This window comes from Marmota flaviventris (genome assembly GCF_047511675.1).
Source record: "Marmota flaviventris isolate mMarFla1 chromosome 5 unlocalized genomic scaffold, mMarFla1.hap1 SUPER_5_unloc_3, whole genome shotgun sequence".
Lineage (NCBI taxonomy): Eukaryota > Metazoa > Chordata > Mammalia > Rodentia > Sciuridae > Marmota > Marmota flaviventris.
The window spans coordinates 15424-34000 of record NW_027287681.1 but is presented as its reverse complement, the minus strand read 5'-3'; the positions used below and the strand labels follow the sequence as shown (position 1 = coordinate 34000).

Here is an 18577-nt window from a genome sequence, read left to right as displayed (position 1 = left end):
TAGGGTCTTCCCCACCAGTACCTGACATAGGAGTCCTGGCCCCCCACTTTGCCTCATCCTCTCCTATAAATTTCTTCACCCTATGGGGCAATCCACTGTCAAGTGCTTCTGGAGAACCCTCTCCTTTTGTGTGTGAATGGGGGATGCCGAAAGCAAGTTCCCACCAAGCTCCCTTCTACAAAGTCTGCTCAGTCCACAAACACATCCTGGCCATAACACATGGTAAGGGTCTGGGCTGCTTCATAGCTTCCCCAATCTCTGCCATGCCATCTCTTCAGTTCTTTTTATTTCTGGTCAGGTGGGCTCAGCAAGAGATCAATAAGGGTTGTTACAAAACCAGCTATCAAAGCCCAAGCAAATAGGAACAGATAAGCAGAATTTCATTCCTCCCATCTTACAGGCATCTCTGAATTTATGAACAATTCTTTTGGAACCCAACCACCACAAGCATTATACCTTTCAGGAAGGAAAGAGCTCTATGGACAGCAGCAGCCTCCTCCCTTTCCCAGACCTCTCCCCCTTAGGGTACAGTAGGGTTGGATAGTAGGATGGGTCCAGCTCTACCTTTGTAGGCTCTGAAGGGAGGAGGCAGACTTCAACCCTAAATAGGCTCCAGCAGCTCTCTTTTCTAGGTACTGGTATCACCACCCCCAATTCCACGGGCTTTGGAATAACAAGAGTTCTTTCTTGATCCTGTTACAGTCATTAAAAAATGTTTAGATGGAGGACCTGATACAATTCCATGTTTCTGCATTTTCTGACAGACCCTGGTGGAGTATGGAGCAAACGTCACCATGCAGAATCACGCTGGGGAAAAGCCCTCCCAGAGCGCTGAACGTCAGGGGCACACCCTGTGCTCCCGGTACCTGGTGGTGGTCGAGACCTGCATGTCACTAGCCTCACAGGTGGTAAAGTTAACCAAGCAGCTAAAGGAGTAAGTGGCCTCGAGATTCTGTGAGAACAAAGTTATGATTTGCCATTGTCATGAACAGATTTCAGGCCAAGGGCCATGGTGAGCTCCCTTCATTCCAGTGGTAGAGGGAATTTCCAGCATTCTCCTCTCTTCTTTTCTTCCCCCATCCTAAGTGTTCACATCCAGTGTTCATGCTGAACATGCCATCTCTGCAGCAGCAAAATGATATTTAAACCACAAAGTGCAGAGCAAGCTCCCTAAAAAGGGAATTTGAGCCACAATAAAAAAGGAGAGAGAGCCTTCATGTTCACATCTCAGGGCCAGATTATGTAGCAGGACATTGAAGGCACACATATGTATCATCTTCAACCTTCTGTACTTAATATTCTAGGAGATCATCAAGATCATGAGAGAGAGAAAAAAAGGTTAGGGATGGATATATACATATACATATATATATAATATATTATATATAACACATATAAATATATACATATAATATATATGTATATATATTATATATAACATATATAAAATATATATGTATAATATATATATAATGTTATATATAATATATTAGCATATTATATATATATATATATATATATATATATATATATATATATATATATATATAATTGAATACTGATTCTAATTTCCAGGAAACTCTCCCTAATACCATAACTGTAATTTATTGGTGTGCTTTCCAAGGGCTGACCTCAGCCCTCTCCGTGGCCTGAGATAGATAGATAGATAGATAAAATTACAGTAAGTGATTTGGTTACCATCACCAGCAAATTTACTATAAAAAAATAATGAATCCTAGGAATAGAAAAGTGTTCACTCTGTGACTGAAGTCAGTTCTTTCCTTGATATGATTATTAAATGGGTACACATTACATCTCTGGGTGTCAGGGAAGCATTGTCACGTGATACGCTTGAGGAAAGGGGGGCCAGATGAACATCTGTCAGGTGGCTCTCCAGCAAGCTGAAGGATGAAGGAGCTCAAAGCATACCAATAAATTACAGTTATGGTATTAGGGAGAGTTCCCTGGAAATTGGAATCAGTATTCAATTTATTTATATATATACACACACACACACACATATATATACATATATATGTACATATATATACATAAACTAGTGAAATCTATAGTATAGTGAATATATATAAAAAATATTAAAATATATGTGTATAGTGTGTGTGTGTGTGTGTGTGTGTGTCCCCTGGTTATAGCTCATTTAAATAAAAGGGCTAGGGCAGGGGAGAGGCCTTAATTGGTCTAAATCATGCAACAATATGGCAAAGCCTTGGACCTTCTTATCTTCTCTAAACCTGGGGAAAACTCCCTTATCTCTACTTTCACTCTCTTGCCTTAAAGGTACTAGTCTATATCCCTACCCCTGCCAGTACCCAAAATAATCTTTTTAATGAGTTGAGACTTTTCATAGAAAATAAAATGAAATTTAAGATAAAGGGCTACTTCGAAGCATGCTCTGTCCAGTAAACAAAACTTCCCTGGACAGGTTAGCTAGGTAGGCTTAAAGGTCTCAATATAATTGAAGAAAAAATGTGCACAAAGTAATGAACAATTCAGTAAGTTATTTTCCACAGTGAACATACCTATATCTTTATGTATCTATGTAGATACTCCTAAAAATAAGTTCTAAGGAAGGGAATTGTTAGAACAGAAAGCATACATCTCGAAAATGTGGATATATGTTGCCTAATGTTTTTCCAAAATTCTCTGACAATATTCATTTCCTCCAGTGTATGGATATATCCATAATGAGGAACTTCAAAATGATACAACAGAATATTTTTCTAAAATGGAGAAAAGATTAGAAAACATTTTCCTCAGTCTTCATCTGGTGGAATCTGACAAGCTTTCATGAGCTATGTGTCTGTTTTATTGAACTGCTCCAATTTAGCAGCCTGGCTGTTCTCTCTGTTGGTGATCATGGGTTAAAACACACATATACACTAAGAGACAGCATCCCTCCAGTTGTCTCCAGTTAGGCCAGTGACAATGTGAGAGGTTATCTTGTTGACCCTAGTCTTTCACTTCCTGGGTACTCAGTGAAGTTGGCAACACTAGAAATGAACAGAGAAATCCACTTGATAGAGTGCCCTCAGGCAGTGGGGCACCTGTAACAGAAAGTGGCAGATGCAGATACAAAATACTAGTCTTCTCAATGCAAAACTCTGAGGAGAGAGAATTGATATGTCTTCCTACTATGATACCTTCACCAGCTCTGTATAGTTAAATAAACAATTATTCTTTAGAACGACAACCTTCAGTTCTAGTGAAGTCCCAGTCAACAAGTCTAAATATTTTGGGTGGAATTCTGTCCCAACCAAAAATTTATGTTGGAGTCCAGACCCCTAGTACCTCAGAATGTGATGTTATTTATAGATAGACAGGGTCTTCCCAGATGTAGTCAAGATAAAATGAGGTCATATGGGTAGGCCTTAATTCAAGATGACAGCTATCCTTATAAAAGTGGAAAATGTAGACACAGGGACATATATACAGGGAGAACATGAAGGCAGCAATCAGGGTGATTCATCTACAAACCAAGGAACACCAAAGTTCTTTTTAGCAAACTCCCCCAAAGTGAGAAAGAGGCATGGACCAGACTGTCACGGCCTCAGAAGGAACCTGTCTGGCCAATACCTTCATTGTGGACTTCTTAGGCCTCCCGAAATATGTGACAATAATTCCTGCTTAAGTTACCTGGTTTGTGGTACTTTGTTACAACAGCTCTAGCAAACTCATACAGTAGGATTTATTCTCATATATTTTCTATGATTAAAGCTGATTGGTCCTTTTTGAGGTCTTCTTTAGAATCTTTCTTCCCCATTCACAGCTGGGATTCCAGCCAGCAGTCAACCCAACTGCCCCCTAATAATTTTTTTGACTGTGTTATAATTCATTTAGGACACCTAATAAATCCTTCAAACAGAATATAATTTTTCTGCTAAGTGCAGTGACACACACTTGTAATCCCAGCAGCTCAAGAGGCTGAGGCAGGAGGATCGCAAGTTCAAAGCCAGCCTCAGCAACTTAGCAAGGCCCTAAACAACTTAGTGAGACCCACCTCAAAATGAAAAATTAAAAGTCCTGGGAGTGTTGCTCAGTGGTTAAGTACCCTTGGTAACAAAAACAAACAAATAAAAAGAATATAATCTTTCTTCATCCATTTTATCCAATTTCACTAAGCTCTAATGTATTTTTGGTTAATCCAAGGTAAATGAACTGTAGACTGGACCAAATCCAGCCTACCACCTATTTTCATAAGAAAAGTTTTATTAGCACACAGCCACACACATTTGTGTATGTCATGTGTAAGGATGTAGCATGCTGCAAGGTAGAGTTGAATAGTGACAGAAGCTGTATTGCTCACAAGCCTTAAATGTTTACTCTTTGGCCCTTTAACAAAGTTTGCTAGTTTCTTTTAGCAACTAAGTTTTCAATAGGTGAGTCTGGCAGAATAAGTAAGATAAAATGAGATCACAGGCTTAAGAATGAAATATTAGGAATATAACTGATAGCATCTCAAAAAAAAAAGAAAGAAAGTGTTGGGGTTTATGGAAAGGTATTGTCAGAATCTGACTCCACAGAACTAGATTTAGGCCGACACTGGCTGTTGTTTGCAGTGACCCCCTGCAAGGAGAACACTGGGCTTCTCCTGGTATCCAAGGCATGGTCATTGCTTTAGCACTTGTAACTCATTTATTCCCTCCTATGCCCTAGCTCATGAGATTTGCTATCATCTTTTATGCTAATTTTATTCATTTTCCATTGTTTATAACAAATTATCACAAAATTATTGGTTTAAAATAGTACAGATTTAACACTTGGTAGGTCAGAGGCCAGTAGGGTCTTGCCAGACTAAAATTAAGGTGTTGTGGCTGTGTTCTTTTCTAGAGGCTTTAGGATAAGTCCTGTCCTGTTTATCCAGGCCATTGGTAGAACTGGTAAAACCTTCCTATTAGAACATCAGCTGATAACACAACTTATTTCCCTTTTGTCACATAAGGTGACACAGTCACACCTTTCGGGGATTAGGACATGGATGGACATCTTTGGGGGTACCACTCTAGTATTACAGGGCTCTGCAAATACTGCTTATCTCTACAAAGCAAGACTCAGTTGATTTATTTGTTTCAACTTCTGTAATAACTTGTGTTTTCTAAATGAATTTTATACCCTGTATCCTGCATCTAATAAATATATATATTAGACAAACCTTCTGAATGCCCATACATAGTCAAATATGTTATCATTTTAATAGCTGACATTATTAGAAGTAATTTTAATTGATTTTCTTAGTTTTACAGATGAGCATTTAGGCTACAGTTTTTTCACTAATGTGCATAATAAGCATCCTTTTCTTAGGAAACTTTCTAAACTCTGAGGAAAAAGATTATGTACTTTTTAAAGGCTTTTTAATTTAGTGTGTCTTATTTCAAATCACTGAAAAATCTTATGCATCCTAGTTTATAGCGAGAGCCGTGTTTTATTTGTCTTCTGCAGACAGACAATGGAGCGAGTCACACTGCAGAACCAACTCCAGCAACTTCTAGAAGCCCAGAAATCAGAGGGCAAGTCTCTCCCTTCCTCACCCAGGTAAGACCAGGCACACTGGTGTAAGGAGTTCTTAAATATATTAAATGCCTGAACCTTCTTCTAGATTTCCTTTTAAAGTCTTTTAAGAAAATGACAACAGAAAACATTTTATTCTTATAAACAGGAACAAAAAAAAAAAAATGTCACAGTGAAATAATCAATGAACCTAGGATCCAAAGACCTGAACTCAGATCCCGCCCTGTGATTTTGTTCTACAACAAATTCATCTACTCTGTCTCTTTCATTTCTTGACCTATGAAACAGGAATAAGGATATTTAGGTTAGTAAGGTTGTGGGAAATTGAATTAATTGGGAAAAATATGCAAAATTATGTGTAAACAGTAAAACAGGCAAATTTGGTAGCCTTAAGGTAAAAGGCATGCTGTACTTTAGCTACACTTGCAACTATGGAGTATTTGCAGATTGCTTTGAGAAGTCATTAAGTGATCATTCTTTAACTGCTTTCTTGTTTATGTGTAAATTCAAAATTAAATATGTCAAAATTTAAATAGCTGAGTCACTTTATTTAGCCCAGTAAGAAGTCATGTCGTATGTCCTACATTCACTTTTCAGCTCACCCTCCTCACCAGCTTCCAGAAAGCCCCAGTGGAAATCTTCAGACGCTGAAGATGAGTCTACAGCCAAAAGCAAACCAGGAGTCCAAGAAGGGATTCAGGTCCTTGGAAACCTGTCAGCATCCAGCCGAGCTAGGGCCAAAGCAAAAGACGAAGATTCTGATAAAATCCTGCGCCAGTTATTGGGAAAAGAAATCTCAGAGAACGTTTGTACCCAAGAAAAGCTGTCTTTGGAATTCCAGGATGCTCAGACGTCCTCTAGAAACTTGAAAAAGATCCCTCTAGAGAAGAGGGAACTCAAGTTAGCCAGGCTGAGGCAGCTGATGCAGAGGTCACTGAGTGAGTCTGACACAGACTCCAACAACTCTGAGGATCCCAAGAACACCCCTGTGCGAAAGGCTGACAGGCCCCGGCCGCAGCCCATTGTGGAGAGCGTGGAGAGTATAGACAGCGCAGAAAGCTTACACCTGATGATAAAGAAGCACTCCTTGGCATCAGGACGCAGGTTTCCTTTTAGTACCAAGGCCTCTAAATCCCTAGAGGGCCATAGCCCATCTCCCACCTCAGAGAGCAGCGAACCAGACTTGGAACCCCAGTGTCCAGTCTCGGGGAACACTCCTCCAAGCCAGCCCTCTGGAGAGCCCACTCAGTGCAGCCCTGACAGCACTGCGGCCCAGAAGGTCGCCATGAGTCCCAAGAGCGCCCTCAAGTCTCCCTCTTCCAAACGCCGGACAGCTCAGAACTTGAAACTCAGAGTTACCTTTGAGGAGCCTGTGGTGCAGATGGAGCAAACTAACCTCGAACTGAATGGAGAAAAAGACAAAGATAAGGGCAGGACCCTTCAGCGGACCTCCACAAGTAGTGAATCAGGGGAACAACTGAAAAGGCCTTTTGGAACCTTTCGGTCCATCATGGAGACGCTGAGTGGCAACCAGAACAATAATAACAACTATCAGGCAGCCACCCAGCTGAAGACCTCTACGTTGCCCTTAACCTCACTTGGAAGGAAGATGACAGATGCCAAGGGAAACCCTGCGAGTTCTGCTAGCAAAGGAAAGAATAAGGCAGTGAGTGATCTTTGGAGAATATGATTTTTTTTTTTGCCCTAAAATTGGTTCAGTTGTTCCTGACCCTACAGATTGCTGACCTGTACCACTCTGAGGGAATCCCCAGAAACACTCCTAAAGCCAAACTCATGTTTCTAATGAAACATATCATGTGAGAGTACCTATACCACTTGCTCTGCCTTTAGAAAGAGAAAGAGAGAGGGGGAGGGAGAGACAGCCAGACAGCTAGGTAAATAAATCTCAAGAGATTATATTCTGGTCTCTTGATTTTCCTCAATGGCTTGACCTTTGGATGGTAGGGGTTCTAGTCTTGGAGGCATTTCTATAAGATGAAACCTCCAGTTGATGTAAAACCAGGTCCTTTGCTGGCACTGATTCTGCCTCAGGAAGAGCTTGTTCTTTCCCTGTGACTGGATAGTTTACTCTCAAGCCCAATTAAAAGGCACATAAATAGAAACTCTATTTATAAGACTTTCAACTACTCAACTTCCAAATGACCTTTGAAATGAATACACCATGGGGGCCTCCACACTGGCATTTTTAAAACACAGACCCCTAGTGTTGATTGGAGGCTGCAGGAGTCTGAAATGCTTGCCAGTACACAGGGGATGGCAGAGTGTGCCATAAACTACATCTGATAATTGCTTTTATTGGAAACCCATGCATGATAATTTGTGATTTGCATCCATTGAATCAGAGATTTCCAACGTCTTTTTAGACAATGTTTTCTGCATGCTCTGTGTTTCCCACACCATCAGAATACAGCAGAGCAACCAAAATGCACAACTCTCTGTGGAAAAAAATGACCCAGATCATCCACACTCTATCTAGATAAACCACCCAGCGGAGTGTCAGATCTTCATAACATATTTTTGACAATAATGGTAAAATCCTAATCACACCAAAGTCTTAAGAACTGTCCCCATTCTTTCTATGCTACCAAATCAATCAATGGATTCAGCCAATCCATTGATTGAATAACAATTTTCATATTATATACCAATTTCTTTTTGTAAATTGCCCTTGTTATAATGGATTTTAGCATGTGATTGTTCCATCTAGGCCCAGACACCATACCTCTTGGATTAAATATGTCAAAATTTAAATTGTTCAAATAAAACTTTTCCAAGTAACTTAATAGATTCTCTTAATCAGTAGAAAATGGAGAATCCTCTGTATAGTTTCCTTACTCTCTAAAGTGTTTCTCCAGCTATTGTCCTCTGCCCTGTCTCCAGCATGCTTTGTGTTACTGGGGCTGTGCATGTGCTGAGCTTGTTGCATGTTTTCAGATGATTTTAATTGCACCTCTTTAGGAGATGTACAGCAGCTGCATCCATCTTTCCTCTAACACGCTGATTGAAGAGCATCTGCGTAACTATGCACGGTATGTGGTGCCTGGAGATGCATTGTGCAGCATTGCCATGGCTTTGCTTTGAAGTGCATGAGCTTTGAAATTACGGACCTGTAGAACCTTTCAGCAGTTGATGACACCAAGGAAGAAGAAAGTTGCAACTCTGCCCCCAAAATAGAAGCAGGGGCAGATGGTAACTAGGACTTAGGTAACTAGTATCTGTTGGAAGGGCTGTGTTCCAGCATCAGTCAGAAAATCTACTCATTTCACAAACTTGCTGTGTTTCTTAGTTGACTTTGGCTTCTGGTCTTTGTTTTAATGGAGTCAAGTACCAAGTAAGTATTGAAATTAAATTTCCTGTCATGGATAGAAGGAGTCAGCCTCCAATCAGAATCAGAACTTTGAAACAGAGCTGGAGTTTTATTTCAGGGCTGACTATAGATGGAAAGCTCCTTTCATCACCATCCTACTAATCTTGGGAGAAGCAAGCTTTGCCAGGCTGAAACTTCTCTAGCTTAGCATTTTGAACCACAATCCCTATCCAGAATCCCACCAAAAAAACAATTTCCCAGAATTAGTAACCAATACAAAATGCATGGGCTCTGTGCATGAAAGAGAGAAGATCGGGTCCCCAGTGATTGGGGTACCTCCTTGGGCAGAGTCCTTCTGCAGCATGGTGTTCATCCCCGTGCTGGGAGTATGCACAATTTCCTAACCAGGAGGAGAGCGGAGGAGCAAAAAGTGAGCAGCCCAAGGGGAGCTAATGAGCTCACTGTCTTTTGACTGGTTTATTTGAGTAAAGTTAATTCCCCAAACCCATTTTAAAAGGAGACTATTGCTTTTAAATCATGTAAATAATTAAACCATGACATGCCATTAAGCACTCTTCCAAAATTCTCCGAAGAATGTGTGTAGTGTGTGTGTGTGTGTGTGTATGAGAGAGACAGAGAGAGAGAGAGAGAGAGAGAGAGAGAAGAAGAAGGAGGAGGAGGAGGAGGAGGAGGAGGAGGAGGAGAGGGAGATAGGAGAGAGAGAGAATTTATTATTCATCTGGATTTTAGTTCAGTATACTAAAGTGCAAGAAAGTAACTCTCTTTTTTTTCCCATCTCTAAATCAGCTTTCATCTGCTCTAAGTCTGTACTCAGGCTAGAGGGAGATTAAATCTCAGTCGTGCGAGGGGGTGCCCTAAAGGTCTTATGAATTAGTAAACTGAAGTAAGAGCCTTGGAGATTCAGTGTTTGCTGGTCACCCGTGGTCTGCTTGGGTACCACTCACATGTGGCCTGAAGGCAGGTACCTGGACTGCTTCCAGCCATCCTAGGGCAGAGAATCTTGGCCAGGGCTGAGAGTCAAAGGCCTGCGGTAGAAAGGGAAGAGGAAGAAATACTCCCCTCCCAGACACCGGGAGTAACCCACTTATATTTCTTTCAATACAGTTTCCCCACGCTTATATCCTTCTCTGTCCCCATGTTGGGTTGAATGTGTCTTCTGCTGCCTGGGAAATTCTCTTTTGTCCTTAATCAGAAGTCACTGGCAACACCCCCAGGAAAGGAAGCACACTTGGCAAATTCCCTGGGAGCAGGAAGGAAAATGAATACCTCTCATTTCTTCCAGGCTTCTATGGCACTGGGAACAAGACAATTAGTATCACAATAGATTCTCCTGCCAGAAATATTTCATCCTGTCTTTTTACAAGCAAAGGAACAAAGCTGAGCAATTTGCTATAATAGGATTACAAAAATCAGAGCACAAAGTGAGGTTATGGGGCTACTCGGATATCTGACACTAGGTTAGCACTTTCCCACTCAGCTTAAGGAACCATCCCTCCAATGGCTCAGTTCTGCACACTCCAGATTCTCTGGCTTTATGTATTAGCAAAGTTTGATTTCAGCACTAACCACTTAGAAACCCAGAAGTAAAAATAATGTATTAAATAAGTATCCTGACCCCTTCTCCTCCCTAACCTATAAATTAACCTACAATTTATCATAGTTTTAATTTGTCATGTGTTTCCATAAAAAAGGAGACACTAGTTTTCTTCATATTGCAGAGAAAAATGTTTCACTGATTCACTTATAATCACACACAGGTGAAGAGAACTGGCCGGATTCATTCCTTAGATAAATCAAGGACAGGTCTCTCTATTTCAAATAAAGAATCCTTGGAGAAATTAAGATTAGAGTAAAATGCTGGCATGAAAAATACCTGATTGACTCTAGTGCCTGCCTCGTTTCACCAGTGGGACCCAACTACAAGAAGAAAGGAGCCCATGTATTTATCAACAGCCTCAATTCTTGGCTCCAGAATTACTTGAAGACCAGATGGTTCCTCTCAGGTCACAGGAATTACCTAAAAGTCACTGTCCTGTCAGCAGAGGCCTGGGGAAGAGTGGGGCAATGGATCTCAATTCCAGAGATATATGAAATCTCATTTCAGTTCCTAAGAAATTTTTATTTTTCCTAGTAAAGGAAAAATTGGAGCAATAAATAGAACATTTTAAAGAATGTCAGCTCTGTAAGGGAGTTCTGTTTGCTATTTGTTTTTCTAAATTGGTCACAGTTTGATAGCAAAGAATCTAAATTTCTTTTCAATGCCCTTTAAAATTAGATTCAACCTTATTGCTTTCAACAGCTTTCCTAGTGTGTTTCAACTGCAGAGGATGAGTTGGTTTATAACAAGCAGATTTATCTTTACTTTTTCTTATGAAAGATAAGTTTGTTTTGCGTTATTACAACTCAAAGGGAATTTTTGCAATTACCGGTCTTAAAATGCCAATGAAACATTTTTTTCCCAGAGTTTAAGTCTGTCTGAGATCCCTAACGCTGAAGTGCATGTTGATTCCAGTTAGCAATAGGCAGAAGGTGGTAATCTCTGGCCACAGCCAGTGACACCTTCTCTGATCATGGTGGCTCAGCCTCCTGATGAAACCCTGATCCTAGCTCCAGCATTAGGGGAGACTCCTTAAAAAGACATTTAAGCAATAAATGCCATTAGTATGGATTGTACTGCCAAGGAATTAGTCACACTGGGAATTATATAGGCAGAGCCAAGAGCTAACATCAAATATTTTGCACAGATTAAAAGGTTCTTCAAAAGCCACTTCACTGTTAAGCCCATGATGATGTGACATCTGCTATGACAGTGGTCATCTGCTGTGCCCCATAGAGGGTGCAGAAGGGGAACCTGCCTTGGAAATCACACTCATCCCACCACGACATTCTTTCATCATGCTATTTCTGGTTTAATGACAATCAGAAAACCTAAGAAGAAACAACTCCTTTCTTCATTTCCACCCTCCCTTCCACACTCCCCAAAGTCCAGTTGTGAATTACATCATACCAAATGGGGGAGATATTCCATTCATGTCATATTCATACTACATGTCTGCCACCATTAGGGGCATCTTTGTACATTAAAAGAGCAGAGTCTGTCTACAAACTCTTTTAAGTCAAAGAAGTGGTTGGTTGGTGGAGACTTAAGAAAACCAAATAGAGACTCTAGCTGGACACCTCCTAGTGCCTTTGCCAAGCATCACTGCCCCAGCCAGTCATTAGGCTTTTCCTTGCTACACTGAGATCAGAGCACAGAGGTAGAAACTTTCCTGGATGCCACATCCCTGGTTTACCTGGCCATTCATTTCAACAGCATCTTTAGCACTGAGCCACACATTTTGCGATACCAGAATGAGGCATGATTTCTGAACTCTCAAGAGAGAATTAAAGTAGGATACAATTAAAGCATGGTAAGCTGTGTTAAAGGGAGAAGAGCAGTAAGAATACTACTGAAAGCAGTGCTCCTTGATGGCTCCATTGTACCTCCCTGGCTTCTCCCAGGGTTTAGCTTGGTGCCTGGCACATGGGAGGGACTTCATAAATGTTTGCAGAGAAGCAGAGGTAGGGAAAGAAAAAGGAGGCAGGGAAAGGAAAAGAGAAATGAGAGGAAAAATACCGAAGTCTATCTCATAGAAGAAAGCATTGTCTGTATTAACCCTTTGGGGTCACAAGTTGTTCTTCCTACAGTGAGTTTTAGTTCGAGCATTTCAAGTACAAGTTTTCAAACTTTAAACCAGAACCCCAGTTTTTTAGTAGGTGGAATGTACAGTGGTGCTCTCAGTAAAGCTTTAAGGAAGATAGCAAAAATCCCATTCTCTGTTATCATCAGTGGAGATGTGTTGCATGCTGTGGACCATTTCACACTGATCCTGTTGGCGTGTGTCTGGTCTCCAGGGGCTGTGGAAATATGGAATCTGTGCCTAGATGAATCAGCATACTCGATTACTTGCAAAACTGATATTTAAATGTAAGCCTTTTCTCCTTTCCAATTTTGGTCACTCAGTATGTGATTTCATATCCAAAAATGAAATCAAGGAGCAGCAAATTATCTGAATGATTTGTGCCAGAATTACCCAAACACTTTTTGTTCCTTTGAATACTGGTGATTCAGGACTACATAATTGAAGGGTTTGGGGAGAACTGAATTATTATTATATTATTCATATAAATGTCTCAGGATAGCATTTTACTTGGTCTAGATTCAACTCTAATCATGCTGGGTTTTGTTCTGCAAGAAGAGTATTCTTTGGGGGGTTTTGAATACAGCACCTCATTTTAAAGCAGAAGTGTTTCCATCAAAGTCTAAATAAACTTTATTATCTTTAGACTACAACCTAAGCCTTCTTTTAAAAACCTTTTAATTTTATTTTTTGTCAAGATGATGTAGATATAATAATACATATAATAATAGCATTATAATAAAAATTTACTGTTCCTTGTGCTCAACTCACCCCATTCTCTATTTCTACCCCTCTGAATTAACCACTTTCCCTTCAGATATTTTCTCTAGTATTATTTTCTAAAACATCCTTATGAATTTTTAATTTCAGATGTTATCCCTGTTATAAACTGGCATCCTACCATAGAAAGTAAAAATAATGACAGCACTTAAAATATCCTAGAGAAGAGCTGGGAATATATCTCAATGGCAGAGTGCTTGCTTAGCTAGCATGAGGCCGTGGATTCAATCTCTAGCACTGCAAAAATAAGACAAAAATAAAATATCCTAGAGAATATTCCAGATGCTTTACATACATATGCTGATTTAATCTTCACAGTGACCCTGTGTGGCAGATACTATTATTATCCAAATTTTACATATTACAAACAGGCACAGATGATTACGTATCTTGCCTGATACGTAACAATGATTATAAATCGTTGGAACCGGGGTTTGAATTTAATCAGCCTGGCTCCAAAGTCCATATTCTTACCAATGAACCAAATTTGTCTTAGCATCCAACTCTCGTCACCTCCCCACACATTCACTTCCTCTCTTCCGCCATTAGTAAAGTTACATATTGGGGTTAAATCAGTATTCAGCATTTACTATGATTATGGCTACATAAATATTAATCACAAAAGATCCATGTTATATACTATGTTACATATTCTTTCTCATATAATTTTATGTTTTCCCTAGAAATAATTTTGATCCCTTATTTTACAATTCATTTTTTTAATTGATTTTATTATTTTTTTAATACATGACAACAGTAGAATGCATTACAATCCTTATTACACATATAGAGCACAATTTTTCGTATCTCTGTATATAAAGTATGTTCACATCAATTTATACCATTATACATGTACATTTTTTTGCATTACAATTCTTTTTTTAACGAAAGAGAATTTTTTAATATTTATTTTTAATTTTCGGTGGACACAACATCTTTTTATTTTGTATTTTGTATGTGGTGCTGAGGATTGAACCCAGCGCTGTGCGCATGCCAGGCGAGCGTGCTACCGCTTGAGCCACATCCCCAGCCCGTACAATTCTTAATACACATATATTTCTAAACACTTTGCTTGAGACAAAAGCCGTCTTTCATTTCTTTCAAAAAACTCTGGTGTCTCTCACTGTGTCTGTTTGTGGATCCCTCCTCTGGGTTCCTGCCTGAGTCTGCAGCTGCATTCTGGCACTGCCACACAGCTGTCATCCTGGATCCTCCCAACTGTGTCATCTAGGAATTTGCTTCTACTTCTCTCCTGTGTAGACTCTATTTGCTGCATCTGACTTTTCCTCTTTTTGAGGGGAGAGGTTATTCTTGTGGTCTAGTAAATACACTTTCCCATCTTAAGAAGATGAATAAATGCTAAATTTCTTGAGAACTTACATATTTGAATATATCTCGATTTACTAGATTAGGCATGTTTGGTTGGGTATAGAATAATTGTATATTATTTTCTCTCAGATTCTTGAACACATTATTTCATTTTCTTTTGCTTCCAATGTGCCTATGGAGAACTTCGATTCCTCTCTGATCACTAATCTCTTGGAGGTTTTTATGGTTTTCTCTTTATCCTCACTATTTTGATTTCTTCTTGCTTTGCTGTGATATGCATCTGCTTTCATTCCTGGGCCATGGGCACACAACAGGTATTTTCCAATCTGGAACCCTATGTGCTTCAACTCTGCAAAATGTCTTATATAATTTCTTTGAAAATTTTCTCTTCTCCATTTGCTCTGTTCTTTCTTTCTGGAAATCCTAGTATTCTAAAATGTGGGATATACCAGATTGATCCTCACATTTTCTAATCTATCTTTATCCATACTTTGGCTTTTTCTAGTTCTAATTTCTAGGACATTTACTGGAATTTCCCTTCCAATTTTTTTTTAACTTCTGCAGTGATAGTGTTAATTTCCAATAACATTTTATTGGTTTTATCTTGGTTCCTTTTTTATAGCATTATATATACAAATCTTACTTAAATTTTTATAAACAAATACAAGTGTGTATTCTGTCTTCTTTTTTTACAATAGAGGTAGCTTACCATATACAGTTTTGCTTTTTACTTTTTTTCAGGTAAAATGTTGGAGGTCTTTATGTACTAGAGAGAGAGCTTGCCATTCTTTCACATAATTACTAGCATCTTCAGCAGCATGTTTTGTTTCTAATTGCTGCATCTTGAAGTGCAAATCAGTTTATGGGTTCCCCAATGATAGGCCCAGGTTTCTGCTTTCTCTTTTCTGTTAATTCCAAATATCTATTCACCTCATTTCTGAAATATAGATATTTTGTCTCTTATCTTTTTTCTCTCATTTCCCTTATTCATATAGGCTTATGCCTTTTTAAATTTTACTTACTTAAATTTAAGTGTTAGTTTGCAAGAAAGGTAATAAATGTGTGCATTTAATCTATCATGCTTAATTAGAAGTCCCTAGAGCATCTTTTGAAAAATTAAGTTTTTATTTTGACTTTTTTCCTTTTCCTTACTTGCACACTGATAATTCTCTGAAGTTTTATTCAGAGGAATAAATAGAAATAAGAATTATAACTTTCCGATGATGATGATCAAATGCTTATAGAACATTATGAATAAGCTAAGTGGCATATTAGTCTGTTTTGCATTACTATTACAAAATATCGGAAGCTTAGTAACTTTATAAAGAAAACAGGCTTATTTTGGCTCATATTTCTGGACATCTGATTTTGATGGGTCACAAATCTAGTGATGACTTTCTTGCTGGTAGAGTGCCAGGGTGGTGCAGGGCATCACATGGTGGAAATTAGGGAACACAGATATAAATATCCTCTGGTTTTCCTCTTCTTATAAAACTGTCAGCACTGAATCATGGGGGCTCCACCCTAATATCCTTATCTAATCTTAATGACCTCCCCAAATCCCCATTTCTAAGTATCAGAGTTGAATTATTTCCACCCTCTTGATAACTCACAACTGGGATTAAAGTTCAACACATGAACCTGCATACCATATCCAAGCCATAGTAGTAAGCAAGCAAGATTTTGAGGTCGGAAAACCACAATTGGGGCTCTCTGCATCCAAGCATGTTCTCATGTCAGGGAGAACCATTACCAGAAACAGTTTGGTCTTCTCTTATGTAGCAACGCCCAGGAATTTAGTGGTGTGTAGGCTTTCCCACCATAAGGAGGTAGGTTCTCTCTGAAAGCTTTTTAACTCAAATAAAAAATGAATGAACTTATTCAGAGGATAATTCATTTAAAAATCAAGGCTATTCCATGCCTTGAGTTTGTTTTTGTTTTTGTTTTTTAGTTGTATGTGGACACCTCCATACCTTTATTTTATTTATTTATTTTTATGTGGTGCTGAGAATCGAACCCAGTGCCTCATACAAGTGCTCTACCACTGAGCCACAACCCCAGCCTGTACTTGGGGGAGGTATCATGTACTTGGGAGGTATCATGTATAGAGGGGAAAACAGCCTTATCACTCCCTATTTGCCTTATTTTCTCATGGATTTACCTACTTATGGTTTTTCAACATGCTAATTAGTAATCACTTACCCAAATAAAAAGCATTTTTCCTTAAACTAACTGGAAAATAAAATGTGTCACCAGAGATCTTGTTTTAATCAAGTATGAAAATCTCTTGCCTCCATTCAGCCATCAGTACTGTTCTAACTCGCTTGATCTGATAAAAATCCTCTTGACTGTAGGATGCCTGGATTCCAATCAGTGTGATTGAGAAATTACTCTGGAGCCAAATTCAAATGTGCTCAGCAAGTATGTGTTGTGATATGACTCTTGCTTTTATTGTTGAAAGAGTGGTATACATGAAAAGAAAATAATTTGCCTTTTGGAATGAAGTGTTCTTCAATTGTGGTTTGTGTATGGATAATTTTAATTTTTGGTGAACTGTTCAGTGGCATTGTCTTGTAACTGGACCATAGTTTTATCTAATTTTGGCCTGTGGTTTCTTTTCTATTTAGACATAATGACATCAATAGAACAGTGAAGAAATCTTACAGCATAAAGCACATTGCTGAGCCAGAGTCAAAAGAACTCTTTTTGTAAAGCCCTTTTCTATTCTCTCTCACTGATGCCCTTTGGACACCATTGGAAATTACTGGACTATCCTCTGTGGAAACAGAACCACAAGAACAATGCCTCACCAGCCGAAGAACAGAATATCAGGATGCCTTAAATTTATATTAGACTATGTCATATACATTTTTGGGTGATATCTGCATATATATATATATATCTTGTTTTTCACAAGATGCTGTTTAAAAGCATGACTGTTTTTAACATATGTATGTTTTTAATGTTGGATTGGCACCCCGTGCACAGGACATTCACCAAGCCACTGACACTGTCTTGGATTTCAACAGTTGCATGAGTATTCGCTAATGTTGGTTGAACTTCCCTTCTCCCTTAACATGGGCAGTGTTGGCTCTGTTCCTCAATGAGACCAGGTCAGTGGTATTGTTTTCTGTCACGAGTGTTTTTTCTGTCATTTCTACTTTTTGTATAAAGGAAAGAAAAAAAAACAATGTTAACAGCCACCTATAAGCTTGGGGCACCAACTTTCTAATAAATCTGTGATGTTCTGATTTCTAAGGGACTTTGAAAGTATTTTGATTGCTGATATTTGATTTCAAGAACAAACTGCTCGGTTTAACTGTTTTCCCATAGGGGTCAAATAAAACATTCTATATTTCATTAAATACTAAAGGATCCGACAAGTAAAGTAAAGTAAGCCAATCCTTCTGCTTTCCCAGATCTTGGCGCTGACATGGGAAAATACAAATGACAACCAAGGATTTAGTCCCTTCTTGGGTCACTTTTTTCTTTTGCTTCCAACACATTATAAGCCTTGTCTAATCCCTTTAGGAGACAGTGTGGAGCCCCAGTTCATAAGAGGCTTATTGTTGATGCAGCTCTTTCAATCCATGTAAGCAGTAAGTTCCAAAAGGTTTCATCTTATCATGTAAAAATATATTTCTGTTGAAACTTCAAGAGTCTTATTTTCAAAGCATTGGCATGGCCTATAAGAGGTCTGACAAGTTTTAGTTTGAAAGTAGAATGTATTCTTACCAGTAGGAGGGAGCATAGTGTGCTAGCAATGTTAGGTAGTCTCATGTGGACCATTGTGCAACCCAGTATGCAGAGCAGACTGAATCTAGAGGCAATCTTCCCTGTGTGGATCAGCCTGGGGTTGATGAGATGCAGTGAGGTATGAAAGAAGGTTTTAATATTTGAGTGCCTTTGATGT

At 39.0% G+C, this 18577-nt stretch overlaps 1 protein-coding gene across 2 annotated transcripts in view; it reads left to right on the top strand.

Moving 5' to 3' along the window:
• Positions 1-17879, top strand: part of LOC114103581 (synphilin-1) — a 148114-nt gene extending 130235 nt beyond the window's left edge. The window contains exons 8-12 of one of the 2 annotated variants that reach the window (XM_027949317.2): positions 765-934; positions 5458-5550; positions 6124-7192; positions 8506-8576; positions 17292-17879. In XM_027949317.2, coding sequence (XP_027805118.2) covers positions 765-934; positions 5458-5550; positions 6124-7192; positions 8506-8576; positions 17292-17376 — 1488 coding nt within the window. In that variant the 3' untranslated portion in view covers positions 17377-17879. The remainder of the gene's footprint in view (positions 1-764; positions 935-5457; positions 5551-6123; positions 7193-8505; positions 8577-17291) is intronic. The other variant, XM_027949318.2, reaches the window with a different exon arrangement.
• The last annotated feature ends 698 nt before the right edge of the window (positions 17880-18577 follow it).